Source organism: Sebastes umbrosus, chromosome 1 (genome assembly GCF_015220745.1).
Source record: "Sebastes umbrosus isolate fSebUmb1 chromosome 1, fSebUmb1.pri, whole genome shotgun sequence".
NCBI lineage: Eukaryota > Metazoa > Chordata > Actinopteri > Perciformes > Sebastidae > Sebastes > Sebastes umbrosus.
In genome coordinates this window covers 22,020,901-22,041,164 of record NC_051269.1, presented here as the reverse complement: position 1 = coordinate 22,041,164, position 20,264 = coordinate 22,020,901, and the positions used below count along the sequence as shown (strand labels likewise).

General features: G+C 42.4%; 1 protein-coding gene across 1 annotated transcript in view; it reads left to right on the top strand.

Annotated features, from left to right (window-relative positions):
* il17rd (interleukin 17 receptor D) overlaps positions 1-20,264 on the top strand; it is a 33,314-nt gene that overhangs the window by 9,542 nt on the left and 3,508 nt on the right. The window contains exons 2-14 of the mRNA XM_037750476.1: positions 7,141-7,195; positions 10,697-10,819; positions 14,251-14,369; positions 14,563-14,683; positions 15,034-15,078; positions 15,678-15,829; positions 15,998-16,063; positions 16,350-16,404; positions 16,628-16,738; positions 17,646-17,830; positions 17,961-18,076; positions 18,623-18,874; positions 19,626-20,180. Coding sequence (XP_037606404.1) covers positions 7,141-7,195; positions 10,697-10,819; positions 14,251-14,369; positions 14,563-14,683; positions 15,034-15,078; positions 15,678-15,829; positions 15,998-16,063; positions 16,350-16,404; positions 16,628-16,738; positions 17,646-17,830; positions 17,961-18,076; positions 18,623-18,874; positions 19,626-20,180 — 1,955 coding nt within the window. The remainder of the gene's footprint in view (positions 1-7,140; positions 7,196-10,696; positions 10,820-14,250; positions 14,370-14,562; positions 14,684-15,033; positions 15,079-15,677; positions 15,830-15,997; positions 16,064-16,349; positions 16,405-16,627; positions 16,739-17,645; positions 17,831-17,960; positions 18,077-18,622; positions 18,875-19,625; positions 20,181-20,264) is intronic.

Sequence of the window (20,264 nt, the reverse complement as noted above, 5' to 3'; positions counted from 1 at the left end):
TATATCAGAACTGGAGTGTTGCTTCACTGAAAGAAGAGCAAAGAACGCCACTGAAGGCTTTTCTTGATGGAAACGATGTTTTCGCTTTCCTCCCGAGTCTGACTGGCCGAGTTTGATTGACAGATGGTCCATCCAACCACCTGCCAAGTATTTTTTGAAAGTGCCTGCCTGCCCAGTTTCCAATGACGGCTTCTTAGATGTTTTTGTGTAACAAACCATCTGGCGGCTCAGGTTAGAAAACACCAGGTTTTAACAGTGAAGGAAAGAGAGACGTCATTTTTTTTAACTCATGAATTTGGACTACAGGTCTACGTCTGCCTCAAAAACATATGTGATCAGAGCTAATAATCAGTATAGATCCACTTGGATATGAGACATATTGATATATTGAGACCAGCAGCAATACAGCAAGACCCTACCAGACCCGATTAGACTGAAGAGAACTTTGACCCGGGGATTTGGTTACTAGCTGCCGATTGGACCCCATGGAAGTGGTGTTGTAGAGGCTAGTTAACCCCCCAAAATGCACCCACACACACACACACACACACACACACACACATACAGATATTCCAGTGCAGCCATGTCGTCCCATATGGTATTGTTTGTGGGTGTGTGTGTGTAAAAGACAGGAAGACATTAAGAGGAACAGGGCTGAGTTTTTTAGCCCTGAGGCCTTTGCATGAAGACCCTCATCAACATCACACACACACACGCACACACACACACACACACACACACACACACACACACACTCATTTATACGTAGGGGTGTCACGATTCTCCAAATTCAATTTGATTTCCGATTTAAACATGCCATTTTTGGACTATGGAGTCTTGATTCGTAAAGATCAACAGATCATTGGTTTTATGCCCTGACAACATTTAATTTACACTTTCAAATTCTTCTTTAATAAGAGAAGCTAATTTCAATCGGTTTTCAATTTCGACTTGAAATCATGACACCCCTATTTGTACATCTTTACGAAGCAGAATTTTGACCCAGCGTGGATTGTTGGAGAACTAATGTGGCTTGCGAGCTAAAGGCCGGGTTATGCTGGAAAAGAACTTGTTCGTACATCGTGTTGCCCGTCCACGTCGGAAATCAAAAGTGTTTATTGCTGTTCAGAACTGCCACACTTTCTCCCGGAAGACATCTAGTGCACTCGGTTGTTTGCATGAAAAGTGACTGAAATAGTTCTGTGACCAATGAAAAAAGGTAACTTTAGAGAGACGTTCAAACCCTGCTTACTTAAGTGAACCAAATCCTGAATCGTTTGGTTCTCAACGGAGACTTTCTGTGCTACAGATACGATTTATGTCTTTGCCAAAAAACTAACAATACCCAGCTCTAATCCTGGTTCCACAAACAGAACCGTTTGTGCCTGAGCTCATGAGCAGTATGCTGATTAAAGGTCAGCTCGTGAGTGTGTCCCATGTTCTCTGTCCCACATCTGGAACTGGTCTGGTCGCCCCAAACAAAAAGAGGGAGAGGGAGAAGTCTGCTACGTGAACCTTGAAAGCTGTAATTGAAGGAGTTCCTGTTTAATCAGATTCCTCCATCTCTTCTTCCTCACTTCCTTCCTTCTCTGCAGGCTCAGTGATTACTTCTCCCATCATCCTTCACTCCCCCTTCTGAATCCTCCTTTTCTGTTTCCTCTCATCTTCTAAGGCCTCCTTTCCTTTCTCCTTGCATCCTTTCCTGCCTCCCTCTTTCTTTACCTCCGGCTATGTGATTAATTGCTGTTGATGTGAAGCTAGCTGAGCCTACAATTAGCTGTCTGATTACCACAGGAACTGATTCAGTGTGTGTGTGTGTGCGCGTACGTGTCTGTGTTTGGGGATTCCCGAGGGAAATTCTGCTTTAGTCAGGGTTCAAGTTTTCCCTGTGTTTATAGATTTGTAGTTCAGCTCTGTTCTTTGCAGTCGTTTTAAAAAGCGAACCACACTCAGAAGTCGAACCTGCGACATTTCCCAAGCGTTCAGCGTGTCTGCTGCCTGTGGGTCGGATGTCCAACAGCTGCTTTTCACATCTTCTTTTGTTATTAATAAATTATAATGAACTGCTCTTTTCTTCTTCTTTTTTTTAACTTCTTTTCTTCTGTTGTTTACTGATGTGACTCAGTCTGTTCAGGCCTCAGGGCGTGTTTGAGTGTGTGTGTGTGTGTGTGTGTGTCGGTGGGATAATGATTATTACTAGTCAGAAACACCCGGCAACAGGAAGGAAGAAAAGTGTCTTTCTCTGTCTGCCTGTTTGAAAAATTGTCAGTTGTAAAGAATGACGGTTTGACTCGTGGCGATAAGCAGGGTCAACAGCGGAGTACGGTGGGAGAGAAATTGCTTTAACCCTCTGAGACCCGCGATCCCGACCGACTTTACTGTCTTTCAGAGGCTGTAGCAGGTTCAGTTTTAGAGCTAGAGTGAAGGTACAGATATCATATGAAACTAGTAAAACCCAACGAATCCTAAGCATGTCATGCTAGCTTGTCGTAAAGGAGGCTAAATAACGCTACAAAATTGCGCTAAATTTTAACAAGGACAAACTGGCATGGCCATTTTCAAAGGGACCTCAAGATATGTCAATGAAAATGCGTTCTATGGGTACCCACGAGTCTCCCCTTTACAGACATGCCCACTTTATGATAATCACATGCAGTTTTGGGGAAATTCTTACAGAAATCTCAAAATGTGAACAGTTTTTGATACCAAATCACAGCATGGCTTTTCCTATGGTGTTCCTCAAGGTCTTGGTGTCTTAATGTGGTATTTTTGAGGGATTATTGATCATTTTTATAAATTCTCCGGTGGTAAAAAAAGGTTGAATTTAGCACAGAATCTGTGTAACAAATGGTATCAACCCAAAAATTGCTGCAACAACTTATGAGACACAATAGCGCATGGAGAAGACCATTATATACTGCTAGCATAATGTTCTAAGCCCTTATACACTTTCACAATTTATTTTAATTCATTCATTAATGTTTATTTCTGATTTATGACTAGAAGAACTTGACACACAGTGCTGAGCTGCATCTCAAATTAATCTTCAGGTTCCCAGCTTTCAGATGATGTACACCACTTCTATGTGACATCTACTGTTGACCTGCTATCTCCTCTAAAGATCCCCTATACCTGCCTAAAAAAGACAAAAACGGGTCTATTGTGGGTCTCAAAGGGTTAAGGGGACATCATGAAAAACTCACCTATGAACATACATTTGGGTATCTGGAGTGCCTACCAACCCACAAACTGTGAAATAAGACAATGCAGTTAGTTTTTTGTGGGCTGTCTAGATCAGAAAACATGTGATTCAACAAGCCATTCACATTTGGCTCCCCTTCCTATGTCACATGCAGGCTCATTAGAATATACCACCCACGGCTTGAGAACTACCTTTGCAACTTTGAGAACTGCCATATTTTTCTCGCAAGCCAATCAGAGGCAGACTGGGCTTTTTCAAGAGGAGGTCTTAAAGAGACAGGCGCTAAAACGGGCGTTTTGAACAGAGGGTGAAGATATAGATACTGTAACTGTGATTAGTCAGCTCGGGGGCTGCTTGTATTTTATCTGAATTGTTTATAGTGAAGACAACATGAAGCATGTTGTAGAAAGGCTCAGTAAACTGCTCCTCTTCAGTGAGATTATGGAGGCCTCAACGAGAACTAGTTGTTGTTTAAATATGAGAATAACAGTCACGAACTTTGAAGCAGTCTCTCCCGGAGGGCATTAGTTGTGTTGTTGACATGAAAAGAAGAGAATAGAGAGAGAAAGCTGGTCAGACACTGCATGAAGTGAGCCCGAAGGTCTGTTTCGGGAAGTTACAGAAGTTGTTGGATACAGCCCTTCATTCTGGTGTTGGAAAGGTGTGTTGGGGACCAGCCACCAGCAGTGGGGGACACAGAGAAACTCTCTAGACACAGAGGGCTCCAGCAAAAGAAAAGTTTTAGATGTCCTACAAAAAAGTGGAACCTGGCCCAACTTTTTTCGCAACACAATGTGGTGTCATACGGCAAGCAAAGCGCAGGCCAATCAAATACATGCAAGAGCATGTTCCTACTTTGTAATGTGAATGCCGTATTTCTACCATTTACCTTACGATTGTCACAACAAAAGATCAATCAATTACCGCCGGGATAACTTTACAGAATTGCAAAATGATGTCTCATAGTTTTATAAACCACTGCAGTATTTTGGCGTCTGATAAGCCTTCAAACCATAAACTGTATATAAGAAGTGGACGCAGTCACCTTGACGTCACCCATTGGTTTATGGACTGCTGTTTTGAAGCCTCGAGTTAGGCATTTTGCCCGTTTTTTGTGAACCCACAATCTTAATGTTCAAACTGCGCCTATGCTTTTATTATTTCACCAGTACCTGAAGCATGATGCCCAAACCAATGCAGACTATTGAGGGGTTTTTTAAGGCTTTTTTTTTTTTTTAGAGTACTAAATCCAGAACCAGTGGCGGGGTATTGTCTCAGTGCAACCTATCAGGAAGTTAGTGAAAACCTTCCCTTGATTTTAATTAGCTTCCCATTTCATGCTGCCAGCAGGACATCTGTGCACACAGCAGCATGTAAACCTGTAAAGGTCAAAGGTCAGCAGTGGAGGCAGACTGAAGGCAACATATATAATGAATAAGAACATGATAGGATCAAACTGTGTATGTATTTTTTATCTTTCTAAGGGCTATTTTTAGGACATTTTATATAAAGTGAAGACATTTTGTCTGGTCCTCACTTCTTCAAAAGGCTGTTGATGGTTTAAGGGTCTGTATTAGTGCTTCTTTGAAGGTCTGGGGAATGCCTTCTGGCAATGAGGGTCTTCACAAGTATATAATTACAAACGTGTGTGTGTGTGGATGGGTTGTTGGAATACAGTGATTGCTAATAAGCATGGCACACTTTCTACCACACACACACACACACACACACACACACACACAGTAGGGAGTCTGTCTGATTGGTTTCAGGTGTGTGTCTGTGGTTGTTGTGTATGACCATAGTCTGACACCTCTGTAACAAGTTGTGCGTGTGCGTGTGCGTGTGTGTGTGTGGCAGGGCAACATGAAAACAAGGTCAAAGCTGTAAAACTGCTCTGCTGAAACATACCTCATGAGACTCCATGTCTTTGTATAGGGACACAGAGAAAGGAATTCTGAGTAACTGTAGCTCACAAGGGAGTCGATGTTCACACCTCAGTTTATCTCATCGCGTGTCACTGTACCTGCTGTCCTTTGTGTTAAACGGAGCTGCTGGGTGGAGCTTGGACGGATATCCAGTAGAACCAAACAGCTTTCTTTGTTTTTTGGTGACAACTTTTACTCTAGAAATACCAAATCCAGGTGACGTTTCTGGAAGATCTCCACTGCTGACGGAGCCTGGCCGGTGTCTAATTACAGTCAGGTTACTGCAGCAGCAGGAACTGAAGTTAGATGTTGGCGTTCATACTTCAGTCAGTTAGAGAGGAGCGCCTGAAGTATTAGCAACAGGCTAGCGGCTGTTTTTTGAGGTGCTTACAAATACTGAATAGAGTGCTGCAGGATTGAGTCCTAAAACCCAGAAAAGAGTTAGCAGTTTAGCACTTCTGGTTTCCCTCGTCTGGAAGTCAACGGGTTTTTAGTTAGATGCCTGAAATAAGGTCTGTGTTTGGCACAAGCTTAAGAGATTTTAACGTTTTGTTCTATGATATGAAATACGTCAGTAAATAACCCACTTATATATTTTGAAGCCTTAATGTGTCTTAAAAAGGCGGTTGCTCACAGGTGGCTAAATGAGACTACTAAACGTCATCACGCCAACTCGTCTGCCTTTTATAGCCTCGTTGTGTATACCTGCGCTCATGTGACTGTGGTGTGGTTCATTTATAGCTTAGCGTTAGCTTTTTACTTACTAAAATAGGGTGACCATATTTTCAAACCCCAAAACCGCGACCCCGGGAACTGTACCACAAGTTCATGCACACGCACGTCATTCACTACTTTCTCCCCCTTTAATGACAGGGCTATCCTCCTCATGACTCACTGACAGTTTGGGAGTCCTGTGGGGTCCTGTGGCTCAACAGTCTGATGCTGGTTGCACAAAATGTTACCAGCAGATCTGTCGTGCCCCGTGCGTAATTGTTGCTTGACAGCGCGCAACATCACTCTAGTTAAAGACTGCAGCGGGGTGCGCTGTGCTGGCTCTCTGTATATATATATATATATACTTATCTGGTGCGCACAAATTAATTAATGAGAGGGACAGACATGATAAACGTCTATCTAAGTATAATATTGTAATCATTATTTTAATTGTGGTGAAAACCGGGACAATTTGAGTGTTTTACAGATATTTGTCGTGACTCGGTACACCCAGCTTGAAACCTGGGCCAAAGGGGGACGTCTGTTCACCATATACTAAACTGCTGATTGCAGTCACACTTCAAAAATCTTAAAAGTGGTGTTCATTTGTGGAGATTATCTTGCGGAATAAAACTTGTAAGAATCATTAATGTTTGTTTGCCACAGAACTTATTTTCTGCAATAATTCAACAAAACCCAATGGAAAAATCCCATAGCTGTGGTAGCAGTTGCTTGGAGCAGTTGGTCGAATATTGACCCTGTTCAGCTGCTTGTACTGGTTGTTTTACGTTGTTTGTGCCAATTTTCCTGTCCCTATTTTTCTGGCCCTGGCACAGGAAGCTGACGTCCCCATTCTTAATCCCACCTACGAAGATCCGATTGGTTGAGTGCTTCAACGACCTTGGACACACAGCTGTCAATGAGCACAACACCACAGCTGTTTGAATCAGAGATGTGGGTGTTGATTCAGAGGGACCACAGGTCCAGGCTCTGTAGCGTCCTGACAGCCCAAAACGACATGGCAGCCTCTGCCATCAGTGTATGAATGTGTGTGTGAAAGGGTGAATGTTGATATGTAGTGTAAAGCGCTTTGAGTGGTCGGAAGACTAGAAAAGTGCTATATAAATGCAAGTCCATTTACCATTCATATCTGTGAATAGGAATGGTAGTCTACATATGATTTAAATGGTAAAAGGAGCCTGAACATTTTAACAAACAGGAATGTTAAGAATACTGTTGGACGCTTATTTTTAATGTGGTGTGGTTCTCTCTCTCTCTCTCTTTCTCTCTCTCTCTCAGGTGCAGTCTGGTGCAGATGGAGATCGCAGGTTGGCCGTCACCTTCAGAGCTGACAGTGAGTGCCGCTGTGATTCTGTAAATCTGGACAATGACTTTGGTTTATCTTGAATCCCCATGAGTCCTTTTTACTTTAGGTAACTGCCCAGACGGTGGGACCATTTCAAATAACCTAATATTTTGGCATCAAACATGTTCAGTTAAACATGAACTCATCTGCCTGCAGGCGGTGGGGGTTGTGATGTCACTCAGTCCCTTTTTATTAACATTTAGGTCCCCGACAATCTCTCCAAATCTAAGTTGCAGTAAGTGTCATAAGAAGACACAATTTGATCAGAGCCTGAAATATATTTTTTTTAATTTTCCATCATATTACCCAGCATGAAAATCTGAAGCCCCCCGACACCCCACATCTCCACCCCCCTTTATCCTCTTCCTCCTCCTCCATCCTCCTCCTCCTCCTCTTCGTCTTTTGTTCTCTTCTCTCTAAAAGTCAAGTTCCTGAGCCGTAGCCGATCCCTGCCTCCTGCCTTTGTCCGTGACCATGAGCGAGAAGGACTTTCAGATTACTCTTTGTTTGTGTGTGTGTGTGTGCGTGTGTGTGTGTGTGTGTGTGTGTGTGTGTGTGCGTGTGTGTGTGCGTGCATGTAAAGTTCTCTTCCTGAAAACAGAACAAAATAAAAAAAGTGTATCAAAGTAATAATTATCATTAGGTTGACTTGTATTCTAGTAATGATACATTCAGGACTGTATTTTTAACTTTTAGTTTATGATTGGATCGGCCAAACAGAGACACACCTCACTGCTTCCTTTGCTCTGAATCTCCAGCTTTTGGAGGATGACGGAGGATGAAGGAGAGTCAGATTCTTCTTCTTCTCTCTCACTCTGTTAGCAGCGAAGTCATGGAGAATATAAATCAGGATGACCTTTGACCTCCAGGAGGTCACTAGTTGAAGCTGATGAAATCAGAAAATCTTAACACTTAAGTCAGCTGATATTTAATATATTTCTTCATGTCACCAAATCCCATAAAAAGACCATAACCAACAATGATTGTATCTACAAATAGGTATTGTGTGGGTGTCTAAAACTGATATATCGTCTTCGTCTGTGCCATAGAGCTCCAAAAACTATTAAAAACACATCAATGAGCCACACTGTTGCACTGGGTGACATGTTCCTTCATCATCATGAACACACACACTGTAATTTATTGTGGTTCAATCTCACATACACCGTCCTGCTGCCACAAATACTCACTGGCACCAAAATGCACCAAATGTGGATTAATCTTCTGCTGAAAATAATCCCCAACAAATGCAGTATGTCCTCCTGTTTGAGTAACGTTTGATAAAAACTAAAGTGACCAGCTGTTTTAGGAAATTACTGAGTCCTTTTTTAGAAAAGCGAAACTATTCATAGAGAGAATAAATGAAATATGATGTCATAACGTAAAGCTAGAATATAGTTAATTTATCTAGGAGACAGAATCACACTTTGAAGGATGATGAGGAGAAGCTCTTCATCTGAAGGTGTTTTATTATGAAACAAGATGTAAACACTTCCTCTTCTTTCCCTGATTCATCTCTTGGGAGCTTTGAGGAGGAGCAGGAGGAAGAGGAGAAGAAGAAGGTTGTGTGACGTCTACAACCTCCATCTCCTCGTCTTGGCTTCGTAAACTAGAATGTAAACAGGAGGAAGAGGAGCAGGGAGGGGAAGATGACGGTTTTCCTCTTCCTCCAGCAGTGAACTCCTCCTCTGGCCCTCACATCCCTCTTTCATCCCCCTCTTCCTCCTCTCCTTTGTCCTTTAAAGAAACTCTAAATACAAAGAGGAGGAAGAGGAGGCACAAGCTACAACCTTCCCCTTCTCCTTATAGCCCATAGAGAAGCTTTATGGTGGAGGAAGAAGAGCGACCAGCCGTGACCTTCTCCTTTAGCCCTGAACATGACCCCGCTTTGAGGAGGACGAGAGGAAGAGGAGCAGTGACTCGTGTCGCATCCCATGCTCTCCTAACCTTCTCCCAGTCATCTCCATCCTTTTTAAGCTCCTCTCCTCTGTCCCCTCTTCCTCCTCCTCTTCCTCGCCTCAATCCTCTTCGTCAATAGGTGGCTGGCAGGAGGAAAGAGGAGCAGTCAGTCGTGTCTGAGCTCACGCCCCTTTTCTTTCTAACATCCTAAGTCCAGCTTTTCTCCTCCGGATCGGAGGTTCATGGCTGGCTGCTCCTCCTCCTCCTCTGCCGCTCCATCTTCGTTCTTCACGAGATAAAACAAGAGAAATGTTGGGAACAGGAGGATGTGTGCACATGGTGACTGAATGAGTGAATGTGGGGTTTATGAAAATATGGGTGACAGGTCTGTGCTGATGCAGCTCTGACAGCTGGGAAATATGATTGCTGCGGGATGCTACTGCTAACAATCTGTTTCCTATTTTCAGTTTCTAAGTTTGTTAGCTAATAAATGTAATATATTTATATAGAAAATTGATAACTATTAGAAAAATATAATTATTGCCAGTCGTAATGTTTTAAGATTGATTGTCCACACGCTTGTACTTTTTGTACTTTTAATCAAAGAACCAGATATTTTCTAACACAGTTGTTCATGTTTTGCATTGATGATTCAACAAGGAAAGTTATCATGTCCATCTGTCAGTCACCTAACATTAGCAATGAGAACATTTTATGTGACTTTCACTACAGCAACCATGGAAACCTCCCAAAACACCTAATTTCACTACTTCATTAAAACAACTCTTTGTCGCTGCATTCAACTTTTACTGCATTGTGTCTCATTATTTGTATTAATGATTCAACTAGAGGGTTTCTGTCTGTCACAGTGTTGAAATGCACCAACAGATGGACACTGTCATTGAGAGTACTAAGTCATTTTACTCAAGTACTCCACTTAAGTACAATTTTGAGGTACTTTACTTGAGTATATCCATATCATTTAAATTTGAATTAATTAAAATAAGCTCCACCTTTACCTGCTGCAATACTTAACATACAAATTAATGCATCAATAATTGGAATTCAATATTATTCTATACAATATTCTGAAATGGGCCATTCTGCATAATGAGTACTTTTATTTTTCCTACCTTAAAGGAAAAGTGTGTAGCATTTAGGGTGATCTATTGGCAGAAATGGAATATAATATTAATAAGTATGTTTTCATTAGTGTATAATCACCTGAAAATAAGAATAGTTGTGTTTTTGTTACCTAGAATGAGCCATTTGTATCTACATAGGGAGCGGGTCCTCTTCATGGAGCCGGCCGCCATGCTTCTACAGTAGCCCAGAACGGACAAACCAAACACTGGCTCTAGAGTTCTAGTCCAATCGTTTAATTCGGCTCAAATTAACTTATTGGACGGACTTTATTTACGTTCATAATGATAATTTTGTATTTTTATCTTCTGTATAGGAGTAGGTAATGATGTCATCATCTTCACTGTGGGGTGACTTGTAGAATTGTTTTTAAGCAATGCCGTAATAGGTGTTAAAATATGTAATAGTTATGTGCTGTTTTTGATCTCTCTGTCTCTCGCCCTACAGACTGTTCATTAAACTACCCGTTAGGGAAACATGTGATCCATGAAGTCACCAACGTCTCCTTCAGCCATCTGGCCTGTGAGGATCAGGCCGCCGTGGTCGTCCACTGGTCCGCCAGTCCACTAGGTACGCGTCTTGTCTGTTTACCTGTCTGTCCATTCTCTTTTTACATGCGTTTCCAAAGGGAGAAATTTAAAAGAGGGAAAGTGAGGGAGGAGTAGCAGGGAAGTAAAAACCTTCAAAGTGCTCAAATCCGTAAGATTACCCAACTCTGTGTGTATGTGCGTGTGCGTGTGTGCGTCCCTTTGATCAGGCTTGGAGAATAAGAGAGAGGATCACATCTCACACTACAATACCACGATTTGACCGTGAAGGAATGTGTGTGTGTGTGTGTGTGCGTGTGTGTGTGTGTGTGTGTGCTCAGTGTAAGGTGAACCTCTCTCTCTGTGACAATACAGCTCGTTGTTTTCTCACAGAGAGACAGAAATCTTCCAGAAATGTTCCATGTCGCATGTGAGCAGCAGCCAGAATCTGTCATCTGAAAAATAACCCCCACTATCTGTCAAATGTCCTCCTTAAAACCTGCTCAGCTTCTTTCTTCCTGCTGAGAACTTCAAAGCTCAAAGTTAAAAAACAAAGTGGTTTCTTCCTCTGCACAGTATGTTTCCAGTGTTTGGCGGACCCTGCAGCAGCCGGAGCACACATGTATCTGTATGTGTATAAAGCGAAAGCTGGATCTTACGGGGTTTAATTTCAGGTCCAGTGTGATTGTTGTTTGTGCTGACCTTCTATCATACATTTCTCAAGATATTTGCAGATTTTTCTAAAAAAAAAAATATATTCATTTACTAAAATTAGATATCTTGAAACATTGATTATCACTAATTATTCGGGCTGTCAAAGTTAATGCGATAATAACTCGTTAACGCAAATTCGTTTTAACACCACAATTTTTTTTAACACATTATTGCAACTTGCATTGTTTTTAGTTATAGCGGGCTCATTTTTAAAGCTAGAGTGTAGATACTGGTATTAATGAAACTACAAAAAACCTAATGAATCCATTGGTACCAACCATGTCATACTAGCTTGTCAAGAAGGAGGTGAAATAACGCTCTGAACTTATGCAAAGTTTTGGCTAGGAAAAACTGGCATGGCCATTTTCATAAGGGGTCTCTTGACCTCTGACCTCAACTTTGCCATGTTATGATTTGAGCATATTTTTTATGCTAAATGAAGTACCTGTGAGGGTTTCTGGACAATATTTGTAATTTTCTTTTGTGTTGTTAATTGATTTCCAATAATAAATGTATACATGCATTTGCATAAAGCAGCATATATGTCCACTCCCATGTTGATAGGAGTATTAAATACTTGACAAATCTCCCTTTAAGGTACATTTTGAACAGATAAAAAATGTGCGATTAATTTGCAATTAATCTTGATTAATTATGAACAATCAGGCGATTAATCCCAATTGGATATTTTAATCGATTGACGGCCCTACTAATTATGTCAATTTCCTGTCACAGTACGTAGTAAAAGTTTCTTTTCTGGTTTGATTTTGGACTGCAGCAGCAGGTGGAGGAACCATTACATGTTGCTTTCATTATGAATTAGTTATGAATCAGAATTGCAGTCCTGTGCTTCAGAAAGGAGGAAGGTTCTCTTGAGTTGAGTCTGTCCTGCAGCACCTGATATTAACACCTGGGGAATCGCATGACGTGCCACATGTGTTTTACACTTCAGCGGTTATACTGTACAGACATGAGCTTTTACCAGGTGGACGAAAGAAAGAGAGTCTTAATAACATCATGTAGAGTTTGATGCATTGTTTCTAGTCTTATGTGACTATGTAATCTGGCCCCGGGCTTAGATCTTAAATGAAACACATCATGGAGGAATGAAATCATGATAATACTGCTCCGATTGAGGCGAACTGAACTGATTTTAAACAAGACTAAAGGCCCAGACACACCAACCTAACATATAAGAAATAGAGACGACGAAGGCCGACCGTTGAGACGCCTCACGTCGCCTTTGCCACGGCCAAAAAGATGCACTTGAACACACCACAAAGACTACAGCCAACGGCCAACTACTACGTTCATTCTGCGCCTGCGTGAGAGGAAATAACTCTCCACACCAGCAGGTGGTGGTAGTCTGTATTCGTCCAAAAAAAAAAGGGAACCCGTAAAAATGAGGACTGCGGATTTATAAGCCGTTGGATGGCTAATAACAAATATATTTAATCAAGTTTGAAACATATAGCAAACCAGAAATGATACTGAAGGGAAGTAAAAAAAACAAAAACAAAAAAAACGAGCACAAACCTGCCGTCACACTGCAGCTGTCGTTAAAATGCAAAAACCTCCTCGTCTGTCGTCGACTCTGCAGGAGAGAGAAAGAGAGAGGGAGAGAGAGAGAAAGAGAGGGAGAGATGTTCAGGAATCTGCCTCAAGACAGAGAAACCTGTTCTACCACTGCTCTCTCTCCACTCCCCACAGAGCTAATAGGAAAAACATGTCCGGTGGATGTAAAGGTGTAATTACAAGACAGGCGTGTTTTCAAAGAGCAGAGAGGAGGAGGGGAGGAAACAAGGAGGAGAGGATAAGAGGGGTAAAAGGAAACAAGGAGAAGAGATGGGTGGAGGAAGGAATCCAGAAGAGGAGAGAAAACAAAGGGTGGAGGGGAGGGAAGGGAACAAGGAGAAGATAGGTGGAGATAAGAGGAAACAGGGGGGGGGGGGATGATGAGAGAAGGGGGGGGAAAGGAGAGGGGATGAGGGAATGATAAGAGAAGAGGAAAGGAGGTAAGGAAACAAGAAGAAAAGAACTGGAGAGGAAAGAAAATACTGAGGGCGGGGAAGAAAGGAAATGAAGCACAGAGAGGAGTAGGGAGGAGAAGAAAGTGAACAAAGAGAGGAGATATGGAGAGGAAATTTGAGAGAAGAAGGAAGGAAAGGAAACAACAAGGATCAGAGGACAAGAAAGGAAACAATGTGGGGAAAGGAAAAAAGGAGAGGAGAACACGGGAGGAAATGGAACGAGAAGAGGAAAGGAAGAAATATAATTAAGAGAGGAGACAAGAGGAGTAGAGGATAGGACACAAGGGGAGTGAAGGGAAGGACATGTGGAGAGGAGAAGAAAGGAAACAAAAAGTGGAGGGGAGAAAAGGGAACAAGGAAAGGACAGGTGGAGATAAGACAAAACATGGGGAATGGGTGGGGAGGAGAGAAGGGGGTGAAAAAAGAGGGGAGGACATAATAAGAAAAGAGGAAAGGAGGGAAGGAAACAAGTAGAGAGGAAGTTGGGAAGAAAGAAAACAATGAGAGGAGGAAAGGAAATGAAACAAGGAGAGGAGATGTGAAGAGGAGAGTGAGGAAGAAAAGGAAAAGAAAGGAAAGGAAACAAGGTCAGGAAAGGAAACAAAGAGGATAGATGGATAGATGGATAGATAGATAGCAGAAGGAGGTGATGAGAGGGGAGGAGAACAGGAAGCATTCGAGGAGAGAAGGCTGGATGTGGATCATTGAACTTGCTGTTGTGTCTCTGCAGGAATCGAACACATTAAAGGCTTCAGAGTTTATCTGGAGGACAAGAATCCAGAAGGGAAACAGTGTCAACATCTGATCCTCAAAGAACCTCGACAGCTCAACTTCTCCTACAAGAGCACGGTAGGACCAAAACTAATGACGCCGCAAACCAACCAATCACAGGGAAGCCGGAAGTGTAGTCTACAGTCTATTTGTTTTGACCTTCCATGTCCACCACAAAGATGCTCCATGGACCCTGTTCATGTCTCCAGTTTACTGTTATCAGACTCTTTGTATTCTTTATTGTTGATTTCTTGTTATTTGACTCGTGCAGAAGCTGAGCAGTCAGCCGTTCAGCGGTTTGACCTTCGACACCGACTACATGGTTCGTGTTGTTCCTTTCCCGACTCTGATGAACGAGAGCTTCTTCCCTCCGTCCTTCCTCAGAACCAACTGTGAGTCCAGCAGTCTTCTCATCCAAGCAGGATCGATTATTGTGTTGTACCCAATAATGGCATGTTATGCCAAAAACATTCTGCCTTCTGCAGGTTTAATGTGTAAGCATAACTTGATAAGCTATTGCACTCTGCCGTACTTCCGTTACCAAAATGTGTGTGCATTACACATACTAGCTTGTCGCTTACTTAAGTACGTCATCATCGTTTACAAACTGTAATCAAAATGTAAAGATTGCCCCTTGAAATTGGTCAGATCACTGAAGTGAAGATGAGGCTGCACAGAGAGAACAAAAACAGACGGGGACAAGCTGTCTAACCATTTCTGTGTGTGTCTGTTCATCTTACAGCGTGTGAAGTCCTCCTGGGATCAGACAACCTGGTTTGCAAACCATGTAAGTTCCACAGCGTCGTCGTCATAACCAGAGCCACATGTAGACAGAGTTAGACCAGGGTTTGATTGTCTTACATACATGATGTGAGTAATGCATTTCCTCAAACTCATTTTAATTTACAAAAGGTTTTAATCCAATCAGCACCATGAAAAAGTTTGTTGTTATTTGAGATATGATATGCTCTATATTTCTGGTGCAGATGTTTCACATTAAAAGCCTACCAGGAAAGAGAGGGATTATGTTTTGTCACCTTTTGCAGGAAGCGTTAGAGTTTGAGAGTCGCTTAACACCAATCGAAACTCATTAGTTACTGAAAACAGTGTTAGTGTTAGAAAGAGAAACTGAATTATACTGAATTTACCAAGACAACCGGTACATTAACAGGAAGAGATCAGAAAACAGGGAGGCTTCTTACTAAAATATGATTAAATATACGTATAAAGCAGGTTGAAATGTATAGACAAAGACCTCTGCTAAATTGATGGTAATTGGAATATTGAATTAATGCTTTTGTACCTCTAATTGTGAATTGCATCATTAAAGTGTGAAACGTACATGTTCGAGAGAGAAGAGGTTAAGTTTTGTTTCTGTCTGTGCAGTTTGGAAGCCAAAGACCCTGAACGTGTCCCAGCTGGGGTCCAACCTCCACGTGGCGTTCGACCAGGCACCGGCCTCCTTCGGCTTTCACTTCTACTTCCTGTACTACAAACTGCGGCAGGACGGACCCTTCAAACAGCAACGCTGCAAACCAGTAAGTATTGTCGGGTTTGGAAAGTCACAAAAGATTTCTGATTCTGCCGTCAGAAAGAGGGATTTCAGCCCTTTGTGATTTGTAAATTGTGGGAATTACTTATGATAAGACTGTGATGCCACCTGCAGGCGTAGCTGAGTGTTCATTTGATTTTTGTCATTTCTTTAGGACGTGAACCAGCACAGAACTACATGCATCCTCCAGGACGTCACTCCAGGGACCTACACTATAGAGGTACATGAACGCAGCGCAGGGCTGAGCTTCATTTATACAACACATCAGTAAATGACACCAGACTGATGATCATCAGCTTTCAGCTCTCAACTGGTTAAACTGGGTTCTACTGGAGCTTCCTTTTCACCCTTATACATGGATTTAAATGCAAAACACTTTCATGATTTAAAGACAAAAAGATATTGAGTTTAAAATTCATGTTTATGTGTTCATACACTGAATTTATAACTTTTCCCCTCTTCTTTTCCTCCCTTTCTTTCACTACTTTTCCTCTTTTCTGTGTCAGCTGAGAGACGACAGTAACACGACCAGGAGGCAAACTCAGTACCACGTCAGCCAGGGTGAGACACACACACACATGCATATCCCTATACTTCTATCTTTGGACTACTCTCTTTGACGTAATGCATAAACCCAATTCTATCCTGACTTTTGACATTGTGTACATTTGTTTTTTGCACCTTATTGATAATATTTATAGTTTATATTTGGACTCTTTTAGACACAGCCAAAGTGTTTTCTGATTCTTTGGTCTCATGCTGGGTGCGTTTGTTTCCTCTCCAGTCCACTCCCCCTGGGCGGGGCCTATCCGTGCCATGGCCATCACAGTGCCACTGGTCATCATGTCCGCCTTTGCCACTCTCTTCACTGTCATGTGTCGCAAGAAACAGCAAGGTGAGAGCACTAGTTATTGGTGATATTGCTCGTTTTAAGTCACTATCTCTAAATCTCCTGCACACCTCATGGGGCTTTTAGTCTGCAGGGTTCAAGGACACCTCAATTTCCACTGTTTAATGAAGTCCTGATGTAGTTATGAAGTACTTTTACTAGTAGTACAAATTCGAGGCGTTTGCTCTTGTGTTTTCAATTTTATGCATCTTTATATTTCTACTCTGCTACATCTCAGAGGTTAATATTATCAGAGGTAAATATTGTACTTTTTACTCCACTACTTTTGTCTGACAGCTTTAGTTACTTTTCTGATAAACTGAAAGATGACGTTTTCCTTTATGTGTTGAGAAAATTCTCCTACTTCCAGCTAAATGAACTCTTTAAAAAGCCTCTTGGATCAGCTGGAAAATTCATCGTCACAAAGCTGAAAACAGGCTGTTTTTCTGACTTTTTAGAGATACGTGGTTCTCACAGGACAGCAACGCTACAAACATATGATGATCTTATAGACCTTGATGCATTGCTGTAGATTAAACTAGCCAACAGTATATCAAGAAGTCAAAAACATCTACAGTAGTAAATTCAACATACACATTAATGTAAAAGTAGTATTAATCCAGGAACATCAGATATAACGGTAAAACACTGACAGGGAACATTTTACTGCTGAATGAGTACTTTTACTTTTCAAACTTTAAGTACATTTTGCTGATAATACATACTTTATTTAAGAGTTCGAATCCAGTACTTGTAGTGAAGTATTTTCACAGTGTGGCATTAGTACTTTTACTTAAGTAAAGGATCTGAATACTTCCTCCACCACTGTTGGTGGTGCATTCAAAAACGCTCCGACATTCAAGAGTGGACAGGTGTAACATTATTCTAATACATTTGTCTCCTGTCCTCTTAGAAAATATCTACAGCCAGCTGGACGAGGAGAGCAGTGAGTCGTCCAATCACAGTGCAGCATTGAACACGGACCGGCCGTGGCCCCGCCCCAAGGTCTTCATCTGTTACTCCAACAGAGACTGTCCCAAACACGTCAGTGTCATCCAGAGCTTCGCCTACTTCCTGCAGGACTTCTGCAGCTGTGAGGTGAGACAGAGACAGACCAGATAATGGCTGGATAATTGTAGTAAAATCTTCAAATTAAATGGCCATTCAAATCAAAGCTTCTTTTTGAAGGGTGAGTATGGTTCTGAAATCCCTGTTCGCTCATGTTCAGGTTGTGTTGGACCTGTGGGAACACCTGGAGATGTGCAGAGAGGGTCAGATGGCGTGGCTTAGCAGACAGCTGGACGAAGCCAGCTTCATCATCACCATCTGCTCTAAAGGCCTACGGTACTCTACTACTCTCTCTCTCTCTCTCTACTGTCTCTCTCTCTCTCTCTCTCTCTCTACTGTCTGCTGTGTTTCTGTCCTAACTACTGGTGGTGTTTTCATCTGAAGCGCCTTCAGCTGCAGTTCCTCTATTGGCCACTAGATGCTGCTAAAACACTTTGTAGTGAATATCCCCAAACATCTCCAAAGAAAACATATGAATATTTTAAATTCCATAAGAAGTTAGAAGTTATTGTGTGACAGCTTTATGTTTGAGTCAATCTATCACACTCAGCCATGGTTGTTACTGCCCACCTGTCCCTCATCAGCTCCACTCCTTCGTTCAAATCCCATCCTTCCTTCATTCTGTCCTTATTTCTTTTTTCCTTGCCTTCCATCCTTTCTCCAGTTATTCAAATAGGCTTCCCCAAACCGTATAAAATGTATTAACTGATCCACAGATGAAGTATTGAATCTAGTCATTAAGTGGTTGAATTATCATCTTGTTTTTGACTTCTTCATATTCTATTGTATGTTCTTCTAACCGGCTCAGTTCTCCTCCTGCAGCTACTATGTGGAGAAGAAGAGCCGCAGAGGAAAGACGCCAGTCAGTCGCCGTAGCAACAGCAACAGCAGCTCTCCAATTGGTGGATCGGGCGGTGACCTTTTCATTGTGGCCGTGGCCATGATCGCTGAGAAGCTGCGGCTGGCGAAGCAGAGCGAGGGGGGCGGAGCTCAGGAGCTGAACCGCTTCATGACGGTTTACTTTGACTATTCCACAGAAAACGACATCCCCACCATGTTGAGTCTGGCTCCCAGGTAAATAGAACACTCAGCAGCCCGACACCGTCCATGTGACCAGTTTAGACTAGAAAGTAATTGGACGATTAATCGATAATAAAAATAATCGTTAGTTGCAGCAGTAGAGAAAAACACTTTTTAACCAATTTAAGTTGTTGGATCAGGAAGTTACCAGCACCTTGTGAGTGCTTTTTAACCAGCGGATATCAAAATGGAAACATATATTCATCAGGACGTCTTGCCTGAACTCAACATTTCCTAAAACTAATGTGGGAAATTGAAGGTCAGATCAGTGTTAAGTATGTTTTTTTAGTGCTTTGTGAAACTGAGACACTCCTAAAATATATGCCAGTGATTGGCTTCCCGAAACCCACACTGTCTCCAACATTTGGCATCCCCTCCAGCAAAATGTGCTTTCTGCTAGGGTGTAATAAAGAAACGAATAAGACACTTCCACCCAAATTCCCGCCAAATGTGAGAGTTGGTGCATTTCCACTGGAATTAACAGTCAATCTGTTCATTTTTAAGAATATTCTGTGCAGCATGCACGATCACAAGATGTGGTGAATTTGTCCACTTAAATCTTTATTTTATTGCATCTCATATCAGCATCACAATATTTAACAAATGTATTACACTTCACATAGTTTCTCCACATCGTGCTGCAGCAGAAAAACTGGTATTAATTTAATGTTAACATTCGTTGAGACAGTGGGTGTCTGCAAACCCTGCAGCCTGATCACTCAGTCCTTTTATTTCCTGTGTTCAGGTTTAAGTTGATGGACCAGCTGCCTCAGCTCTTCAGTCGGCTCCACTCCAGTCAGTCCAGTCTGGCTGATCGAGAGTCGCAGCCTCACAACGTCTCCAGGAGGAACTACTTCAGAAGCAGGTCGGGACGCTCGCTCTACGTTTCCATCTGCAACATGCATCAGCACATCAGCCAGAACCCCGACTGGTTTGAGCAGCAGCTGGCTCCTTCAGGAGGTTCCTCAGCCTCCTCCTCCAAACATCCTCCTGTCCCTGCTGTCCCGGGTCCAAGCCCTCCTCCAAATCCTCCCTGCCCCTCCTCCTCCTCCTCGTCTCAACCCGAGCAGAAGTTTGACTCTGGCCTGGTGCTCAACGAGGTGGTGGTGAACACGCCGTCCCTGGAGGGCAGGGAGGGAGCGCCGAGGAGGAACATGCTCCTGTTGGCCCCTGGCTCCAGTGCCAGCCTTAACCCAGGCCACAGTTCTAGTCCCAGTCCCGGTTCATGTCCCAGTCCCGGTCTCTGTCCCAGTCCAGGCCTGCCACACTGCTCTCTGTCCATGCTGGGACCCACTTCAAGGTAAAGCAAGATGCCATACCACTGTAGTTGTTTTATATTATGGTCTTTTAAGGCACTTTGCATTGGCTTCAGTTTTCAGACCCG